The sequence below is a fragment of the Acanthochromis polyacanthus genome, chromosome 2 (genome assembly GCF_021347895.1).
Source record: "Acanthochromis polyacanthus isolate Apoly-LR-REF ecotype Palm Island chromosome 2, KAUST_Apoly_ChrSc, whole genome shotgun sequence".
NCBI classification, from domain to species: domain Eukaryota; kingdom Metazoa; phylum Chordata; class Actinopteri; family Pomacentridae; genus Acanthochromis; species Acanthochromis polyacanthus.
This window is the reverse complement of record NC_067114.1, coordinates 13139729-13161046: the sequence shown is the minus strand read 5'-3', so window position 1 is coordinate 13161046 and position 21318 is coordinate 13139729. Positions and strand designations below refer to the sequence as shown.

The 21318-nt window shown below is 40.6% G+C and overlaps 2 protein-coding genes across 3 annotated transcripts in view; both read right to left on the bottom strand.

Annotated features, from left to right (window-relative positions):
* nedd4a (NEDD4 E3 ubiquitin protein ligase a) overlaps positions 1-21318 on the bottom strand; it is a 35495-nt gene continuing 14177 nt past the window's right edge. Inside the window, exons 6-29 of one of the 2 annotated variants that reach the window (XM_022213005.2) lie at positions 12653-12703; positions 12183-12244; positions 11890-11992; positions 11153-11319; positions 10935-11052; positions 9891-10055; positions 9641-9724; positions 9288-9407; positions 8875-9114; positions 8539-8616; positions 8392-8446; positions 8224-8282; positions 7981-8046; positions 7670-7899; positions 6429-6550; positions 6247-6317; positions 3896-3991; positions 3733-3806; positions 3572-3632; positions 3415-3474; positions 3227-3334; positions 3002-3098; positions 2662-2734; positions 1-2158 (exon numbers count right to left, since the gene is read on the bottom strand). In XM_022213005.2, the coding sequence (XP_022068697.2) occupies positions 2056-2158; positions 2662-2734; positions 3002-3098; positions 3227-3334; positions 3415-3474; positions 3572-3632; positions 3733-3806; positions 3896-3991; positions 6247-6317; positions 6429-6550; positions 7670-7899; positions 7981-8046; positions 8224-8282; positions 8392-8446; positions 8539-8616; positions 8875-9114; positions 9288-9407; positions 9641-9724; positions 9891-10055; positions 10935-11052; positions 11153-11319; positions 11890-11992; positions 12183-12244; positions 12653-12703 (2463 nt within the window). In that variant the 3' untranslated portion in view covers positions 1-2055. The remainder of the gene's footprint in view (positions 2159-2661; positions 2735-3001; positions 3099-3226; positions 3335-3414; positions 3475-3571; positions 3633-3732; positions 3807-3895; positions 3992-6246; positions 6318-6428; positions 6551-7669; positions 7900-7980; positions 8047-8223; positions 8283-8391; positions 8447-8538; positions 8617-8874; positions 9115-9287; positions 9408-9640; positions 9725-9890; positions 10056-10934; positions 11053-11152; positions 11320-11889; positions 11993-12182; positions 12245-12652; positions 12704-21318) is intronic. The other variant, XM_051943375.1, reaches the window with a different exon arrangement.
* LOC110964310 (E3 ubiquitin-protein ligase NEDD4-like) lies at positions 18386-20724 on the bottom strand. Its single transcript, XM_051943378.1, has one exon. It carries the CDS (start codon positions 20030-20032, stop codon positions 18698-18700), a length of 1335 nt encoding a protein of 444 aa, XP_051799338.1. The 5' UTR covers positions 20033-20724; the 3' UTR covers positions 18386-18697.

The window sequence follows — 21318 nt, the reverse complement described above, 5'->3', positions numbered from 1 at the left end:
TGGCTGTTTTAATTTTTTTTATTCTTCAAATATATCTATATTCAGTTTGGTGTGCTATAGGTCATCAAATTGGGATTTAACAGCTACAGTTCATTTTGCCCTTTAAACTGTTTTATATATGTTGCATTTATGCTGTTTTAATGCACTTATAGGTGTTACAATAACAAATTTTTATATCAGAAATGAAAAGTTGATCAATTCATTAGTCTCCAGTAGACAATAATATATATATAAAACAGTACTTCCATTCAGAGATCGGAACATCGATAAACATAATCGAATTTTACAACACATTACAAATGAAGGCCTTGGTATTTCATTTTAAATATAAGTGAAAGAAGAGAATGTGCTTATTTTCAGCAACGTTCACATGTAAACATTTAAACACATGTGCACTTGAAGCATAGGATCATGTTGTCAAAGAGTGATTTAAGGAGTCCGCAGGTGACAGATTGGCAAAGATTCAGGCAGCTCAGAAGTAAGACTCATCAATATTAACAAAGTGCTTCACTTTATAAAAGCATAAGTATAAAATTGTGTTGTCAGAGACAAGAACCAGCCCACAATATCTTCCTTTACCTGTAAACATGGCAGGTAGTGTAAACACGTTTCACCATTCAGAAAAGGACACAACTACTGCTTAAGTACAGTCACTTTCTTACAAAGGTATTATGAGTGATTACTCATTTTGAAAAATCTGTACACATTTTGACAACCAACAAAACAATTTTTAAAGTTGTACTCTTAAAAATAGAGCACTGTGTTGCAATTAGACACCCTTGATGAGTAGAAGAAAACAAAATGATGTCATTCACTGACAAAAAAAGGCAACAAAACATAGTATTTAACAAACCGTGTCAGTCTGTCTGATTAGGTTTATGGAAAGCTAATCCTCACGAGATATAACGTAAATACACATTTATTTATTCTTCTGGAACATAAACAATCAGTGCTGAACTTGAATATGAGGAGTTACTGATCATGATTTTTTTTTTGCCATTTTGACATATTTATGTGACATTAACAGCTTTAATAATAAATGCTTTATCAGTTTCTAGAAGGCAAAGTTAAATTTGCATGTACATTTTTAAATGCAACATGTTAATATATTTTTTCTGGTGTCAATATGTACAATTATGCATAGTATTTCAACACAAACTAACACTGCAGGCAGTCACATCTTTTGATCTGTGGACTACACAGACACAAACTACAGTATAATTAGGTTAGCCTTTTACTGGTCCTGCTGTTGGTACATCACTACCAAAATGATTAACTGACACATGGATACAATCAGTTTAACTGTAGTTGCTCAAATTTGTATGTAACCTGCACATTTTACGCTGCAAATGCTTTCGAGGTCCATATATTTGGGATTTACTGCAGTGTTTGAATAAACCGGAATGAAATGGTAATGTACAGAAAATTCAAATAACAAAAAAACTGTTCCAGGCTGTCATTTTTAAAAACCTCTGGACAACATCTGAAGGTCATGCTTAAAGGCACAGTTGAACAGTAATATGTAGAGGAGAGGATTTAAATAGCACTGGAGACATGATCAAGTTTTGCATCCTTATGTTAACTAACCCCTTGACATGATCAGTTTCCAATAATAGCAACAAAAGGTCGTCTGACGTGAAAAGCTGAGCATAAAGTGATTCTGATTCAAACCAGACAAAACTGATTAAATGTTTTTCTCATGTACTGTACACCCTACGTTCACATTCATTTTCTATAGTATCATTTTTTTTTTCACAGAATCAAGTTCATTAAATATTTAAGCATTTTAGCAAAACATAAAAGAGTGAATACACTTTAAAATACAAAATCTAATCATGAGAGAACCTGTTTTGTAAACTTCGAAACACGTGGGGTGATAGAAAAATGCCTCCGTCACTCCAGGTTTAATGTCCGTTCTCCATGTGTGCCCCCAAAAAGGACCAAATCGAAGCTGCTGTAGCCGTCCTTCATCTGTCACACAGCTGGCAGGTCAAGACCCCAGTCTGACGCACAGCTTGTTTTTTTTCCTCATCAACCTCACCGCGTCATCCACTTCTAATCCACCCCGTCGAAGCCTTGTGCATTCTCAATAGCGATGTGAAGTTTCTCCCTCAGCTCCTCAAAGGACTCGTAAGGAGGAAGGTCCAGCCGGTTGAAGCTTTGGGAGGAAAAAGTAAAGAGGTTGAAATTATATTTAAGCAGGATCCGCAATACTTATGTACTTACAAGAATCAAATCAGATTTTCTTAAAATATTGAGATGTGTCATTGAAGTTAAAGCAGCAAAGTATGACGCGTTCCTGCCACTAGAGGGCTTCCGTTAACACATTTTTTACTGCTTCTTTTTCAGCCACACAAAAAGTGCAAACAAAAGCTGCCATATCATCTCCTGAAGCCCCCAATATATACTTAGGAGTAGTATTTTGATCTTGTGCACACAGTGACTTGACAATATTTGTCAATGTTCATCAAAAGCTGGATTGAACTTAAATCTCTCACTTCAAACCTCACTGAAACATCGGCAACAAATCAGCAGCAACCAGAGGAAGGAGCACCGTAAAGAACGTGTATTTTAATGTTTACATGACATAAAGTACTTTCCTAAACATAACTGTGTTCAATACAAAATAAAAGGAAAAAGAGTCAGGAGTGAAAAGCTCACCATGTGTGGGCCCGAGGAAGTTTATCCCGCGTTCCCCACTGCTCGATGGTGAACAGCTGCGGCCCGTTAGACCCTGGAAAATAAAACCATTAAACATCAGACAGCAACAAACAACATGATTTCAACTGGAATTAATCCTCAAGAAATAAAAACGCTCAAACCACCTGCGAGCTGATAACAAGTGTATGTAGAAAGGAGGGCTGAATGTGAAGCAGACCGTCATTTATTTGGTCATGAAAGACCAGATGAAGGTGAAAATATGTATTTGTTTAGTGGAAAATCAAAACTAAAACATAGACTGGATGTTGCAGTAGTAATAAAAATAAATATGTTATCTCACCATACAGCTCAGCAAAACCATTCATCGGGACCCTGGATGTTCCTGTCACAAACTGTAAGAGCCGGATTCGCTTCTCTGCATCCATCAGCAGCACTGTCTGTAATAACACAAGCACAAAACATACAGCTAAATAACTCATACGGAGCTCTTCTTACAGGAGAAAAATCTCACAGGTCCATGCCAGAGCTTCAGTTTATTGGTTCCAGGTATGGAAAGTTGCCTTACCTTCCAAAACCACTGGATGACTACGTGGTTGGAGCTGTAGCTGTTCTTGTACTTGGTGTTCGCCTTCCAGTCATTCACATCCACATCTCCGAGACCACACATGAGCAGCTGAGAAGAAATCAAGCAGACAGGTCATCAGTCCTCTGTCTGGAATCTGAATCTACACATCAGATCAACTGAAAACTCACCTCAAGCTCATTCTCGTCAAAGATCTGGATCAGATCTTGTGGTATCAACTCAAAGAATCCCTAAAACACAAAAATGCACCAGAGCTTTATTCCGTTTTTCTTGTTTGATAGCTGTACTGTGATTACAGTTATAAAAACACATCAAATAAACTGTTACCTCCTTGAAAGCGGTCATCTGCTTCTGTATTCTGTTCACAAACCTCCACTGCATCACATGACTGTCAAACACACAGCAGCAGATTAGCATCAAACCACAATTTAGCATTTCAAAGGTGATTTAAAAGAGGAATTTTTGAAGTGAGAAGCTTGGTTCTTTACTGGATGTATTCCTTCTTGTTTTCATTTGTGACAACGATCTCTGTGCCGCCTGGCTTCAGCTCATGCTGGTGAGTCTGAACAGGAGGAACAGGACATGTCGGGTTAATTACACAGAAGGCAAATCGTCACAAACTTGAACATTGGAATAAGGACAAGAGCAAACCTGTCCAAACAGCTCCTCGTCAATGGTGAACCTCAGATCTAAGTCTGTTGGATCGTTCTCCAAAATCCACATCAAGGAGTTGAAATATTCACTGTCCTAAAAAGAAAAATGGTACTTTGAACGAAATCAATCCAATGATCTGTAATTTAAACATGTGTCCCTGTAGCCCTTCATCAGGAAAGAAATCGTATTTGGCAACTTCCACACACATTAAATATGGCGTCGCTCTCCTCATGCTTCTCGCCAGTGAGGTTGAGAAGCATGTGGTTTTCACCCAGCCAATCAGCAAAGATCTCTCTGCATTACAGCACAATACATTATGGCATGTGACCAATCAGCAGAGGCTTGGAACATATGAAACTTTGTCTTTTCTCCAAAGTTGGAAAAAGACAGGCTTGTGGCTCGGTCCTCTTCCATATTTGCGGTCAAAACATCAAAACTAACCATGGATAGTTGTCAAAACTCACACATTTTTATGATTGAGGAGTAGTGCTACGCGACAATATATACATTTCTTGGAATGATGTTTTTTTTTTTTTTTACCAATAATGGGCAAGGAACCATATATGGTAACTTCATTGACTTTGAATTTCAACATAAAAATTAAAAATTTTGAAAAATGTCTCAAAAGTAAAACACAGTGCCTATCATAAGTATCCACCCCCTTTGATGTTTACCCTTTTATTGCTTTCATAAATCAATCATGGTCAATAAAATTTAGCTTTTATAACAAAAAAAATTTATTACAAAAAACTCTTTAATGTCAAAGTGAAAACAGATTCCTATAAAGTAATGTTAATGAAAGAAAATTATATAAATGAAAATAATTGTTTGCATAATTATTCACCCCCTTCAAGTCAGTATTTAGTAGATGCACCTTTGGCTGCAATCACAGCAGTGAGTCTGTGTGGATAGGTCTCAATCAGTCTTGCACATCTGCCCACTGCAATTTTCCTCCATTCTTCATTGCAAAACTGCTCAAGCTCTGTCAGGTTGCGCGGGTATCGGGCATGAACAGCCCTTTTCAAGTCCAGCCACAAATTCTCTATAGGGTTGAGGTCTGGACTTTGACTCGGCCACTCCAGAGCATTTACCTGGTTCTTTTTTAACTATTCCTGTGTAGCTTTTGCAGTATGTTTAGGATCATTGTCTTGCTGGAAAATAAATCTTCTCCCAAGACGTAGTTCTCTTGCAGACTGAAAAAGATTGTCCCCCAGGATTTCAGTGTATTTTGCAGCATTCATTCTGCCCTCTATCTTTACAAGCCTTCCAGGTCCAGTTGCTGAGAAACATCCCCACAGCATGATGCTGCCACCACCATGCTTCACAGTGGGGATGGTTTGTTTTTGGTGATGTGCAGTGTTTGGTTTCCGCCAAACACGACGTCTTGTCTGATGGCCAAAAAGCTCAATTTTGCTCTCATCAGACCAAAGAATCTTCTTCCACTTGACCATGGAGTCTTCCACGTTCTTTTTGGCAAACTCTAGTCGAGATCTAATATGACTTTTCTTCAACAGTGGCTTTCTCATTGCCACTCTCCCATAAAGCTTTGACCGGTGAAGAACCCGGGCAGCAGTTGCTACATGCACAGTCTCTCCCATCTCAGCAGCTGAAGCTTGTAACTCCTTCAGAGTAGTTGTAGGGGTCTTGGTGGCTTCTCTCACTAGTCTCCTATTTGCACGGTCACTCAGTTTACGAGGGCGGCCTGATCTAGGCAGATTCGCACAAGTGCCATATTCCTTCCATTTCTTGATAATTGATTTCACTGAACTCCGGGGGATGTTCAGTGCCTTGGAAATTTTTTTGTAAACATCCCCTGAATTGTACTTCTCAATAACCCTTTCCCTGAGTTGCTTAGAGTGTTCTTCTGTCTTCATGGTGTAATGGTAGCCAGGAATACTGATCAACCGCTCTCTGGACCCTTCAGACACAGGTGTTTTACAACTCAATCACTTGAAACACACCCACACCACTCAGGTGATCTTCATTTCACTAATTGTGAGACTATTGGCAACAATTTGATGGACCTCTATTGAATTAGACCATTAAATTAAAAAGGGGGTGAATAATTATGCAAACAATTATTTTCATTTATATAATTTTCTTTCATTGACATTACTTTATAGAAATCTGTTTTCACTTTGACATTAAAGAGGTTTTTCCAATAATTTTTTTTGTTAAAAAAGCTAAATATTATTGACCATGATTGATTTATGAAAGCAATAAAAGGGTAAAACATCAAAGGGGATGAATACTTATGATAGGCACTGTAGTCTTATGTCCTCCAATAACCCTCTAGGATTGAAATTTTGAATATGAAAGTATTTCAATGAGTGCCCTTTGATACTTACAACAGACTCCATGTCCTGGAGCGTGATCGACTTCTGCAGCGTCATCTTGTAGAACGGCCGAATGAAGAAAGCTTTGAAGAACACAAAGATGTCAAGATCAACAAAGCCCTGTTGACGCTTGGCTTGATGTCATTAAAATATGAGAATCTTTAACGAGCTGCATGAGATTAGGTGGCACTCACCATCAAGGAGTTTGCCGTGATAAACGGCCATTCCTGCCACTCGGCCGATGAACTTGAAGTAGGACAGGTGGTCCTCATTGCACAAACCTGAGTTAGGGTTAATCTGCAGAGTGTAGTTGTCCCTGAAAAACAAATCAAATCATGAATAAAACAAAATGCCTTTTCACAGAACAGATTTCTGTTATCTGGCAGTTGTTTTAAGTGCTTTTAAATTGTTGTTATAAGAAAAACAACTATGGGAGACTGTATTTTCACTGATGCTCATCTCAAGGGATGCAGGCCAACTCTTTTCCCATTTCGCAATTGCACGCATTCTCCACACCATGCTTTGACAGACAGAATGTGCCAAGTGGGTCTTTAAATATAGTCTGCTTCTGTGTAAACAAAAACAATCTCTCCAACTACACATATCGCATGGAGTCTGACTGCACAAAGTGAGCAGCAATTCAAGAAGCCTGGATGCAGAATGTCTGTGCTGAGTGTCTTTTATATAACGCTCCTTTTTCTTAACCCGCTTTTTGGCAGTTTTTGTTCTCCTGTCACATTTCCACTCACTGTGGATTTATTATTCACAAAGTAGAAGAATGAGTCCACAGTGCAGTCAATAGTAGCAGCACAGCCATGGATAGAAGTAGAAGGAACTCAAATAATGTCTGAATGAATGCAGGGTAACAAATTATGATGAATCATATTATAATATGATTCATCATAATTTTACAAAAAAATATAATAAAAAAATAGACTGAACATGAACAGCAATTTTCCAAGTCCAATGAGGTGTTAACAATACTGACTTTGTATCTGTCTCTTCTGTGTAAACCCAGCCTGCAGTTTAGCTAAAAAGCCCCTTAATCTTTGCCAAGTGGTTGCAGCTGTGTCATTAATGGTTTCACTGAAGAATGCAGGATTTGGATCAAGAACACTGCTTATTTTTTGTTAAATTTTTAAATGACACTTGTAGAGTTAAGTGATTTTGATGAACTACTACCATGTTAAGCTTAGATTTGGTTACATTTCCTGATGGAATGGCATTTCAGAGATGAGGAGGTAGAGAAAAAGTGAACATCTATCAATTCTTGTTTATGCAGCTTCTGGCTATGCCAAATGGTGTAATTTTTGTAAATTTTAAAGATGAAATGCTTTTTAAACCCATAAAGGCAACACTAAATAAAAGCACTGCCACAATGTCTTCTACATTTTTCTGGTTGTTCAGTAAAGTAGCTGATAGTGTTTGAACTCACGTGGCAGAATACTCAAACAGTCCATAGTACGGGTTGAACATCTCCTTGGACATGAGGAAGAACCACTCCCGGGCCAGGCCACCGTAGTCCAGTGCTTTTTCTCCCTCAAACTCCACCCACAGTCGGGCTTTCAGCAGATCCGCTTTCTTCACGGAGAGGATGCGTCGGTATGAATCCTCCAGCACTGCATTTCGTCTCATCTTCATCTCAAAACGATTTGGGATGTCGGCCTACATTAGAAAGATGCGGTGTTGAGTTGCGTTTTGTCTGAGGTGACAAACTAAGTCACAATTACTCTTAAAAACACTCACCGGTTTCTTCAGCTTCTTTCTGAAGTAGTCATACTTCTGTTTGTAGTCTCTAGAGTAAGGCACTGCCTATAGTCAACAGAGGACAGTGTTCAGTCAGAAGAAATCAACCTTAACTTTATAAAATACACTGTGGTTGATGACGAATATTTACAAGAAGCCTTTAAGCTGTAAAAGCAGCTGTTTTTATCTTCCGTTGACATCATGCTACTGAAGAATGAACTGTTAAATACAGGCGATACTCACTGGTCCAGTTATAGCTGAGTTCTGTAATCTGGGATCATCCCATTGTGTGGTCTTGGTGTCTATAAAATAAAATACATAAGAGGCCATTCGTATGCAATCAAACATATTAATTACTGCATGAGTCCATGCCTGTGTTTTAAGTTTAAATCAAATAAATGTCATACATACTGTGATCAATGTAGAATATCCTCCCATCAGAGTGGATCCTTTCTTCCCAACCAGGCTAAGAATAAAGAAAATATCAATTAGAATTCACAATCAGTTACTATGTCTTCCAATTGATTACTACTGATTTTCTGTAATGGATGAATTTACTGGCAGAGGGCCGAGATCAGAAGGGTCGAGTGAGGGTCTCCTCCTCATGTGCACAGGGATCTTAAGCCTGGGATCTTCCTGTCAGAGGAAAGCAAACAGGATGTGTTTCAGTCAAAGAGGAAATGTTCAAGAGATGGTGGTGAAATACTGACGACTGAAACCCTTTCTTTTTTTCTAAATAATCAGTTTTATAGTTCCAGAGAAAACCCTGAGAATTTCTGTTGACTTCCTTTAAATCAGCTTTAAGTGGCTGTGGAGGAAACTGCATCCCCAGAAGGGTGTAAACCATTTATATGTAACGGTACAGTCGAAGGCCTTGTTTACTACTTTGCTCACCCAGGTAGTCGTCTTCGTGATGTGGTCGATGAAAAAGGGTCTTCCATTGGGAGCACTGCGAACCTCCCAACCGGATGGCAAGAAGCCAGATTCATATGATGTCTCGGGGCTTGGAGTGCTCTGAGGAGGCTCCTCGGGTGGCGTGGGTGTTGCGGGTTGTGTGGGTGGTGCAGTCGGTTGGGGTGGTGTTGAGCTTCGGCGTACACTTGCACTGCTCTGTGCTGAAGCATCCGAGGTTCTCTGTCCGATAAATAATACATCAATAATGTTTTAGATCTGTAAGAGATACACTAATAGCAAAAATTAAAAGTGCAGGGCTGTGTTAGGGATTGAAACTGAAGGAATAAGAGTGACAGAGTTGCCACTGAAAGTGTCAGCGTGCATCAGAATCAGTAGAAAAGCCCACTGTGTACCTGAACGAGTGGTCGTGTCCACGTTGTGGTTCGGCTCTTGTGGTTGATGTAGTAGCGTCTTCCTTTACTGTCCCGCTTCTCCTCCCAGCCTGGAGGCAACCCAGCTGTGGTTGGAAGCAGCTATTGACGGAGATAAAAATGTTAGAGTGATTGATACTGAAAACTTCAAGCTCTATAGTCAAGTAGAGTGATATTCATACACACAACCTGACTCAAACTATTTCCTAACTAAAGAAAACACCTCTGCTTGCATGATCACTGCTGTCTGCACACTGAAGCAGCAATCTTCTGATGTAAGACAGGTTTGCTAGAACTTAGGAAAGATTGATTTCAACAGAGAGTGAAATACCAACCACAGGATTAACGGGATGTTCCTCTCCGCCTGAAGCCGGGGCACTTCCTCTGCGACTGGAATGGATTGAATTACTAGCGTGATTCTGCAGGAGAGGACGACAGCAACGATAGCTTGGCTGTTAATGTGTGCATATTTTCCACCTTCTCTGCCTCCTCAAAGGAAGCTCACGCTTCACATTAACCTGATTATGAGCCTCTTCCTCTGACTTACAGAAACCGGAACCTCATGCAGCGCAGAAAATGACTCACCGTCTGGGAGGTGCGCTGCTCGCCAGCTGTGGCCCCAGAAATGTGCACATTCCTCAGCTCATCACAAAACGGCTGGAAATCTGCAGGCGCCTGAGGTGGAGGTGATGTGATCTGGTTGTTGCTGTGGTGCAAAGTGGATTCATCCTCCGTTATGATCTCCCAGCTCTACAAGGACAGAGGGAAAACACTCTAAATTTAGATTCAAACAGCAGCAGCAGCTCTGGGAAGTTTTGGACATACATGTTTACTTACACGGCGCACGCCACTGTAAGTTTCCTTTTAAACTAAACCTTCACATTAGTTTGCTAATAAAAGGGTAATTCTGTGAAGGACGATCACCACTGCACCACCTGGCTTCAGCATAGCATCTGCATAGCTTTCACATCTGCATAGATTTCTCCTTCTTCATTTTTAAACAGTGTTGTGGACAGGCTCAGTTACATTCTTCAAAGTGCAATAATTCAAATTTTTTCCCACTTTGCGCATGACAAACTGACTGCTAGCACATCAGTGCCATATTAACACATATAAAGTGGATATGGCGACCTTATTAATGAGGAGGTGACTATTTACACGGAGCAAGATCAGCTTTCATTTGGAGGCGTGTTTTAAAACACCCACCTCATAAAATCCAATATTCACCCCTCCTGTTTTTGGTATCTACTAACTCCTGAGGCAAACATCTGGCTTTTCACCCACTCATTGTTTCCATTATGTTCATCAGCTTGCCACTAACTGTGCGTGTCTGGTGTCTAGTGCTGAGCAGATACTGCAGAGTGAGATTTAGAGGTTATTCAACGAAAAGCCACAGCTTGAAACAACTACAAGAGAGCAGTGAGAGTGAACTAGGACGGTAAAGCAAACGATGAGTTGATGAATAATATCTGCTGTCATCTTCAAACATTTTAGCAGACACCCTGATATAGTTTTTTCTGAAAGGAAATTACCTTTTATTACTTTTTAAACCAGCATTGTTTCTCCTAAATATAATGGAAAGGTACAGGTAGGCTTCAATGGAAAACGGTAACACAGAACATGTGTTACCTCTGGAGACTCCTGTGTGTTGCTCTCATCATGCTCTGAGATTTGTCTGCGTGCAATGAAAGCATGCTCCACATCCGTATCATTGTTCTGTGTCCGTCGAGTTTCCAAATCAGCATCCCTAATTAGGGGAGACATGGGCACACATGTACTCTCAGATATCACAAATACACAAACACAGAAATGATATGAGTTTGCTCAGCAGATGGGGGCTGTCTTACTGTACTGAGGGTCGTAGCCACTGCGTGGTTCTGGTTTCATGATTGACAAAGTAAATTCTTCCCAGGTTGTCCTGCCGCTCCTCCCAGCCAGGGGGCAGAGGAGGCAGCAGCTGGCTTTCTCTGGGACCTGACATGTCCTGATTCTCCAGGAGCTCCCAGCCTCCAGGCTGCACAACATAAACACATTGTTTTAAAAGGTGGCACAAGCTGGATGGTGATGATAACCAACGCTAGCTCATTAAGTGCACACAATGAAGACAAAAAAATTCACTGGACGGGACAAGAGTTGCGAGTTGGTGAAAATATTTCTGAAGAAATCATTTGCACATATTATAAAAGCCATGGACAAACAGTGGGACAAATAAAAGACTATAACACTGGACTCCTGAACTGTAATGGAATTTATGTTACTGCTGTGACCTTCAGTTGTTAAAACTGTAGTCTAGGGTAAAAACAAATGCCAAGATCATACTTGACTTTCAATGTGACCTTTGAAATCAAAAGAGCCCAAGATTAGTAGACATAAAAATATTCAAATTCTCTTAAGATTTAATTTGTTTTGCAGAGTGTCTATGCTGGAAACTAAAATTGATGAAATATCCTTACTGATGCTCTATAAAGTTAGAGTCATGCCCTCCAGCAGCCCTGACTGACCTCAGGTTGAGGCCTATCTGTTTCAAAAAGAATCACTGCCAATTCAAACACAAGAGGACGTGTGAAATTCAGCATTAACTTACATCTGTGTCCTCGCTCTGATCTGTCGTTTCCTCCTCTGAACCTGAATTTTTTGGCAGGAAAGTCATTTTGAGACGCAGGTGACCTTTGACTCTGGACTTGTGGCTGTGAAGAATGAGAAACCAAACGACTGTTTAGGAGACGGAAGAATTATAATTCTCAGGACAGTTCAAACGTAAAAAACATGAAATGTGCCCATTTAATTTTCCCTGCAAATAAATGTAACAACATATGAAATGATGTAATGGAAAACAAGGAAATACGTAAATTGAAATAATCATGAAATCATGCCAACCTTCGTGGGTGAAGCAGAAAATCCCTGAATGTGTATGGCCTTTCTGTGTTAGGATTTTCTGTCTGGGAAAAAAAACATAAAAAAGAAAGTCTTTAATTCTTCACACCTACAGTTTCGTGAAATAAAGCTGTGGCTCGACACGTTATCACAACACACACACAGTATATTTTAAGATAGCATTACATAAAATGACGGTGACAGTGTGCAATGAGGGCTAATTTGTGGGTGCTGTATTTATAATCAAACAAAAGCGGGAGGGTAGCATAAACATGACAGACAGTGTTTCCAAAACTGTAGACAACGATGTGGAACAGACACTAGAATAAGGGTGCGTGTGTTTCCATGTACATGGTGGCATGGGTGAGATTGAGGTCGACAGCTCGTTCGGTAAAAGCTGCATTCAGCTTACATGAACTTAAACAAGTCAAGACAAGACGAGGTACACAGACTGGCTGCAAACAAGGACTCACCGGTATCTGATTTAAGGGGACGTCCACCTGTCCGAGAAAGTCATCACGTGTCTAAGAGAGGGAGAAAGAGAATCATACAGACGTCAGAATTGCCAATTTTATCTCCTCCTACGCATAGATGTATAAAGGGCCAGCCTCAACATGCTCTGTTACTCAGCTGTCTTTAGAGAAGACAGAGGAACTTTAACATCCCAGCAGAAGAGTACATTGTGTCTGTGTTACTCACTGGTGCATTTCCTGTCACGTCTCTATCTAACAAACCACCATTGGATTAAACTGAGAGTTCAAACCTGCTGTAATACTTCAGGCTCAAAGAAGTAAGAGGTACCGTAATTTCCGGACTATAAGCCGCTGCTTTTTTCTCACGCTTTGGACCCTGCAGCTTATACAACGATGCGGCTAATGTACAGATTTTGATGTGCGAGCTTCATGCCATCATTAAGTTTAGCCTCGTCGCATCAGACCAATAAAATTACCAAACAGGTCACAGTGGACCATTGACACTGTTCGAATTAAATCAAACACAAAATAAATTCTTCAGATCAGTCATTCTGCACTTCATGCACACACCCTCATCATGGAAAACATGAAGAAATGCGTATGATGCAGCTGTTGCAGGCCAAGCCTGCTCTTCTTTAACCTGGGCAGGTTACAGTGTGTGTGAGTGAGTGAGTGAGTGAGTGAGTGAGAGAGAGAGAGAGAGAGAGAGAGAGAGAGAGAGAGAGAGAGAGAGAGAGAGAGAGAGAGAGAGAGAGAGAGAGAGAGAGAGAGAGAGAGAGAGAGAGAGAGAGAGAGAGAGAGAGAGTGTGTGTGTGTGAGAGACTGTGACGTGAGGAGGAGCGCTGCAGCTGTGTGTGTGTGTTGCAGAGACGAGTGTGGAAACGGAGGAAAAGCGAAATTCACAAGGATGATATGCAATACAATACAATAAAAAAATTAAAGATAAGTTTTATCGCTACCGCGCTAAGCTAGCGCGCTAAGCTAAGCGCGCTAGCTTAGGTCTTTGGAGTTGGCAGCGTGAACTGACTCAATGTGTTTCACTGCCGTGTTGCAGGCACTGTTCGGGAAGAAAGTATGTATTTAATTACATTAAATAAAATCTTTCTGTGTAAATATCTCATGTTACAATGTGGACACCTGCGGCATATAGTCAGGTGCGGCTTATATATGTACAAAACTTTTTTCTTTTTAAAATTTAGTGGGTGCGGCTTATATTCAGGTGCGCTCAATAGTCCAGAAATTATGGTACTTGGATGGTCGATACCTCAGAGGTACTAGAAACGGAAAACAAACCTGAAAGATTTAGAATTAGAGGGCAGATCCTAGCATCTCCTCCTTTTACCAGGAGTAGTGTTTTTGTATAAAATCCCTGTAAATGAGCATACTAAACAAAAAATTGACTCAAATTAACATTTCTGGGGCACTAATTTGTTCCAAATACAAAGATAAATGAATCTAAGATAAATGTTCGAGAGTATGATTTTTCACATGTATTGGGAGCTGGACTGTAGCTTCCCTATTCAATCAGTATTTAGAAACTGCACTGGTATTTTTAAAAACATTTTTTTCTTAACTTTTACTGTTGGGCAATACACACATGTAGGTGGTCCACTCCTGCCCATCACAATCCTGGGAGCAAACACTGCACTATTTTACTGTTTTAAACAATGCAGTCATTTGATTTTGATGAATTTTTGAGCATATTTTGTGTGTAATGCAGATAGAAATGTGGCTGTTAGACCTCAGTGATTGCCTGCTGTGTGGTACTGCGAGGGACCAGGATCAAAATAATGTAGCATTCGTCAGATAAAATGTTTTTGCTTTGACACATTCACTGCATGCCTTCACTGCCGCCGCACCAGTCTCGAAAGCAGAAGGCTGAAGACAAACACAGAGCACAGCGGGGGCCAGCTTTGAGACTAAATTAACAACCAGGACGGGTCAAACTGTCTCTCAGCGGCACAGAGTGTTTACGTGTGCAAATATAGATGGAGGCCTCCTTCGTCCTGCCCTTGCACTTCTAACAGTGCAGCCAAGACAAGCAGACAAATCCGGGTTAAAAGAAAGTCGACATGTACATCAGCTTTGATCAATTTATACATCTTTTTTTCCACAGTGTAGGGACCCTTTTGAATCCTGATGCTCTTTATGTTCTCAGGTCTCACAAGCATGTTTGTTGTTGCTGCTCCTTTGGTAAGCACGTGCTCTACAATCCACAGTTAAAGGATATTAAGAGAGGTCAAATCTGTGTATCTGTTCGTACTATTTACATATGGTCTCTACAAAACCGCAGTACTTGAATATTGAACAATGTATTTATGTTGACTTAATGTGAAAAGGGAAGGACATTTCTATGTATGTCAAAGGAACCACGTGCAACAACGTCCATCACAAAATCCCATGGGAGAGGCCCATTTTACAAGTACTGTAAAATTAAAATTTTTGTAAATATTTACTACAGTTCATATTTTACATTTTTGTTGTCTTATATTTTGTTCATGTTCAACTCCAGTTCCTAATTTAGTAAAATCCTGAAAAATCCAACTGATCCAATCAGTTTTTTGTTTTTCTCCACTTTATACTGTTGTTACATCGTCTTAACACGTAGTTTATGTCAGATATTGAAAGCTTAGGTTGTTCTGAAAAAAAGGATAAACGCAATCACTCAGTGTGCTTTCTGACTCGTTTACAGCCCAAATAAAAAAATCTAGGCGACCTGCATGACCCCTGGGTGTTAAAGGGTTAAGAGTTTATAAAATATAAAGAAGTCAAAAAGCTTCATATCTAGAGAGTGAGACATTGGACTTACTAAACTTCAGCATTCTGTCTCACAACATGTAATCTCAATTTATCTCAATAAATCGAGTACATCAACATCTTGGAGCACAAGTCTCAGTTAATGTTTAAAGAATCTGTTCTTATCTTTAGAGCTTTTGCTCGCTGGCATTTTTAAAAGTTGACAATGATGAATTACAATAGACACACACCACCTAAAAGCCTAACAATACCTGCTCTGTGCCACATTCAGAAACAGACGTGCTTCAAGTAAGGTTGCCCAATAATTTGGCAGCATATTTTGACCACTAAATCTTAAGCTCTCAGCAATATGTATAAGAAACAATATTAATCCAAATAACTGGCCTTCATACCAGTCTGCTCAGATGTTCAAAACCTGAACTACACAGTCATAGAGTAATGGGAATACTGATCCCTGTGTTACATAAAACTGTATTCCACAAGGCTGAGTGGTTCAATTTTTATCTGCAATCAGCAAATTATGCAACGAGACCATCTTTTTCCTTGGAAACTTCCTGGATGACGTGAGGCCGAGCTTAACAAAGGGGAACTGTGTGCTTTCACACATGAAGCGACTGCCTCAGATAAAAAAAATAAATAAATAATGACAGACAAATGTCCATTCACAGCATCCCTGAGGGTTCATGTGACACTAAATGCAACTCAGTTTAGCAGGTGGACTTAAGCAGTGCTGACCACATACTGCATGAAGCTGTGGCAAACAGCTACAGACACATGTTTGGGCATCAGTGGAGGAAGCTCAGGGATATCCATCTCAGATCTGCAATGACAAACTACTTCTGACAGGTGGACAGCAATTCGTAAAAAATAAACTTCTGAAAAGCTCCTTGGATAAAGTGATTGAAGGCGGCAATCTAACTGTGATTAGTCAACCTAAATTAGAACGATCACATGCCAAACCTGTAAATCAAACCTTTAAATAGGTTTAAGCTGCTTTTGTTTCACAGATGTCAAAGAATTTGATGCGGTGCAAGAAACTGCCACAGCATTTCTAATGGCCTGCGTTATTCCTTTGTTATAACACTCTACAAATGAAAAGCACAAACAAAGCTCATTTATTTTAACTCTCAAAGAAAGAAAAAAAGTCACATTCTTTCTGCCTTTTGGCTATAACCCAGTCTTTAAACCTTTTGAAGTCTAGAAATTAGGCTTGGTGTTAGGCATGTGGGGAGAAAGAACATTTTGCTGGACTGTTTGTATAACAAGGAAGTGATCCCTCTACAGCTCATGTTATCTTTTTTGAATCTAAAGGAGTTTTAACTTGAATCAGGGAGTGCGGCATTCAGGCACCCCCACAAAAACTGTGGCTTAAAACTAGTTACATTATCACATATGGACAGCATACATGTTCAGTGAGATACTATAAAACTTTTGGTCCTATAAAAATGATGGTATTCATTAGGTTTAGACATTTCCTCTACGTCATGCCTACTCATTTAACTACCTAAAATCCTCTTTAGTGGTTGAAGGACTTTAAGCAAAATAAAATTATGACTTAGAATTGTTAAAAACAGACCATAAAAAAATCTGACTTATGATTTCCTTTCATGATATTGTAACACCTAGTTGTTCATTAACTTGTGTGATGAGGTACATAAGGCTATGAGGGAGCTGCAGATAAGAACCACAGCCAGCTGAACTGAACCACAACCGACACATTCAACTACATGACTGATCAGCAGGTCTTCCGTTTAGTAGCAATATTTTCCAACAATAAGATCACAGACAGGCAGATGATAATTTTGCAAAATCATCACGCAGCAAAAAGTTACAGTTGATTATTTTTTCTCAGTTCATATATTAATTATCGCTGTTGGATTGACTGTACGATGAGATGAGTCTTTTCAATTGAATTATGAAGTATATTTTTGGACAAGTGCCTTACAGATTGTAACTCACACTGTTGTTGAGCGGACACGGTCAAAATGTAAACAAAGGTGTGGAGTAACTGACTTCTAAGAAGGACATCAGTGACCGTGGATAAGCACCAAGTGCAAAAAGAATATACTTGATTTTTAGTTTCTTTCATTAGTCACTAGTGGTGTATAAGAGACACTTTTTAAGCATAAAAATATGCTCCAGATTTATAAAAATTAATTTAGAAGTTTAAAAGCAAATGAACAGGCTAATTACTGGAAGAGACCGTCTTACTTGACAACCTGCTAAATGCAGGGGGGGACTGACACCTGATATTTCACAAACACTGCCTGGCAGGGAGACCCACAGGAAAGCTAACACACCACCCGTTTACTGGGAAAGGCTCACACTCTCATTCTGCCTACATTACATTACCCCCACCGCAGACACACACACCATGTCCACAGATGGCTGGCATGACTGTGCGCTGCTCTAGTATCATGCTGTTAAATTTGAATCCACGGGACTGGGCAGAGCTACAGCCCACCAGACTATCTGGAGTCAGGGGGAATATTTCAGAGGCACTTTATTTATATCAGCAAGGGGCACTGCTTTTCCCACCACTAAAATTAGCCAGGGTAAATACTTAAGTCGATTACTCATGGTGCTAACAGAATAATAAAAATGGAGAACTATTCTGAAGTTGAATTCACACACCATCGAACACACCTGTGAGATGAAAGGCAATCTTTTTTTCGTATTTGCGCATTTCTTGGAAACTTATATGCGGACGGATTTACTGTAATGTAACCGAACACCTCTGAATGTTTGTCCACATTGGGCTTGTTAATTGCATGACTTAGCTGCAGAGATCTTCTCAGTTACTGAACGCCGCTCTGTCTTGTGGGGAGCCTAATGGCTGACCCTGAGTAAACTGAGTTTTAAAGATTTGAATGGTAACAGCAGTGAAGGAGAGCTGTATTACCACAGCACACACTTGCTGAAAAATACATAGCATGGCACATTCTCTTTAACGTGACTAACTTTTCTTCGGCTACAATAAGTCAAAGATTCTAAATTTAGCATAACATCAATATAAATGTACTTAGTCCACCTTTCACTTAATTCTGTACATGACAGCAAAGGTCAAAGCGTTGTCTCCTGAGCAGTCAACCCAAAGCAGTGAGGAATCTACTTGAACCAGTTCAACAACATTATAGGCAAATCCACAGTGTCGTTTCACAGGGCTATTGTCTGTCAGATATCTTGAAAAAAAAAAACACATTAGAGAACTGTTATCCTCTAAAACACTGTAAAGTTTCAGGCATTTTAGTTCATTTTTAACAGCCAGAGAGCGTCAGATTATTCTTGTTAACTCAACTCAAGACTCACCTTGGTATTTTGACCTGGGCTCTTTGGTGCATTATTCCCTTTGTGGCTTGTGTTAACGTCAGTGACAGACCCAGACAACTTAGCCGGGCAGCCAGGGGACAAATGAATATGCACATGGGGAGAGCAAGGGCTGCTGAGTTTTGGGTTCGAGACATGACAGGAAATTCCAGTATTAGCGTAGGGCACCTCCAAGGAAAAGCTCCTTTGTATGGCACGATGACAGTGATTTTCTTCAGGCCTTTCTTGGCTTTTTTCTGCTGAACAGACCTTATGGTTTTTCTCTGATGGTTTGGTTGAGGAAAACAAACACGCAGAGGTACTACGATACAGTTTTTTGTGTTCGTTGTGTTCACCCTCAGGGTGTGGAGCTGGGTAATGAGTCTCAGGGTATTCTACATTGACTGTAGCCGTGGTTGTAGCTCCCCTCCCCGATATCATTGGTCTCTGGTGGGCAAAGTGCAGCAACACGCAGCTAGAGTGACGATTTGATCTGTCTAGAGCCGATGACAGTTCCATCACTTTACTCCTGTCCTCCATTTTGCATTTTGGTTCATCCTGTAAAGGAATATTGAATTGCACCATGTGTTTCGTGTCCCTGAACTCAGTTGAACAGTTTCCTTTTAGGTGACGGAGACCACTTACAGCCGTGGTGGTGGACCCTTTGCAAGTCGCCTCCTCATCGTCTTGTGAGTATTCACCGGCAGACGTCTGAAGAGACCCCCTTAATGGTGGGAGAGCAGGCAAAGCCACTGGACTTACTGGGGAAGCAGGTGGGGTGCTGCAGGGGCTCTTTGGAAATATAACCAAGGAGGAGCACCGTCTCAGTGGGATCTTGGACTTGCAGGAGAGTACACTCCTCTCCTGGGTGGTCCTGTGCTTTTCTGAAGCCTCTGGTTCAAAGATGCTGTTGCTGCTACAGTACCCGGCATCACTGGCCATGCTGCTGCTACACGAGCCTCCGTCAGAGCAAGTACCTGCTCCTCCTTCACTAACCACCGGGTCTCCATCCTCTATACTGCCATCCAGCTCTCCACTGAGCTTTCCACAGGGCTGCAGCGAGATCTGCAGTATGCTCTTCTTATTACATCCTCCAGTGTTAACCCTGGGTATAAATACCGAAGAGTAGCGACTACTACCATAGTCTGGTGACAGGGGAGTCACCTTCAAGTGGACAGAACTGTGCGCCAGACTCTCTGTGGGGCTATGAGCTGACACACTGACTCCACTCTCCTCACCATGGCTGCTGAGGCTTTCTGACAGAGGGTCCGTGTTGCTTCTCCTTGACGCAAAATGCAAGCGGAGCCGACGTGCCATCCGTTTAACTCTGTAATCCCTGCAGTACCGGTGAGAGCTGCATGATCAAACTTGCTGGGAGGGAAAAAGGAGAGCAAAGCAACTGCTCCGAACTCTGCTCTGCGATCACAATCACTAGTGCCTGTACATAGCCAAAATAGCTCTGGTGACAACCTACATTCCTCTCTAGGCTGATCTCAGCTTTTAGTCAGAGGAGGTCACCGGTTCTGTTTGGAGACATGACCCAAACATACGACCTTTGAAACTAGAGCAATCCCCTAGGTTAGCCCCTTCCCGACACTTTAACACTAAATGCAAAACAAAACTGCGCTTCAACTTAAAAGAACGGAGCTTTCACTGCTGATCTGCATTACAGCCTCAGCTCTGTGCTGGGAAACTGTATATCCTGAGATCAAGATAGGTTAATATCGAACACCTCGTGTCTTCCGCAGCCACCTCACTCCTGTTTACCCCTCAGGAAAAGAAACAACATGGTAGTCCTTCCCGCTGCATCTTAGACTGAAGCTCTGGTAAAACGTTACATCTGTTTCGGGCAACTCACTCAAGACTCTACTTCCTGCTGCAGCTATGCTTCTAATGTTTCTGCTGCTCTGTGGCCCCACAAATATTTTTACCCACCACTATTGAATTACAGGAAATCAAAGGGAAAGACTTTCAACATAATTCTGTGTGAAACTGAGGACTAGGTTGCAAAATTGCACGGTACATAATAAAAACACCACATCCTGTGAAAATATGCAGGGAGGTGATCTGAAACTCCAAAAGGCATCAGAACTATTTAATGGAAAAATACAACTAAAGCCATAAAAGCGTTCTAAGAAAACGTCAAATTTGGTAAACACCTTTTCAGGGATCAAGTAATCTGTGACAAATTTTCCACTTGCCTACAAGAAGATAATACAAGATAAGAAAGGAGAAAGAACTGTGATTGCTGTGACATTACAGCGACATGATACTTGTTATTTGACACTTCATGTAACAGTCAGTGCTGCTCTGATTTCCTCTCCATGGCTGTTGACAGTCCTATTTATTAATGGCAGCCTATTGTGAGCCAGGCTAGCCTATTTCAGGGCATTACTCTGCTTCTAAATCAGTTTCAGTATAATGTTTAATAGTAAGAGGCGCAGCCAGGATAACGACATGATTCACTTACTGCTGCTGCAGTGGAACTCATCACCTAGTTTTTTTTTAAACCAACACGACGAACTGCCAGGAAACCTCGTGATTTACCATTAATCACTTCTCTGGCCAAAAGTAGGTCTAATTGACAGTGATGGTAATGCGTA

Bases quoted from the DNA above. Each gene is read 5' to 3' on its own strand.
- LOC110964310 (XM_051943378.1), bottom strand. From the start codon at position 20,032: ATGGCACGTCGGCTCCGCTTGCATTTTGCGTCAAGGAGAAGCAACACG.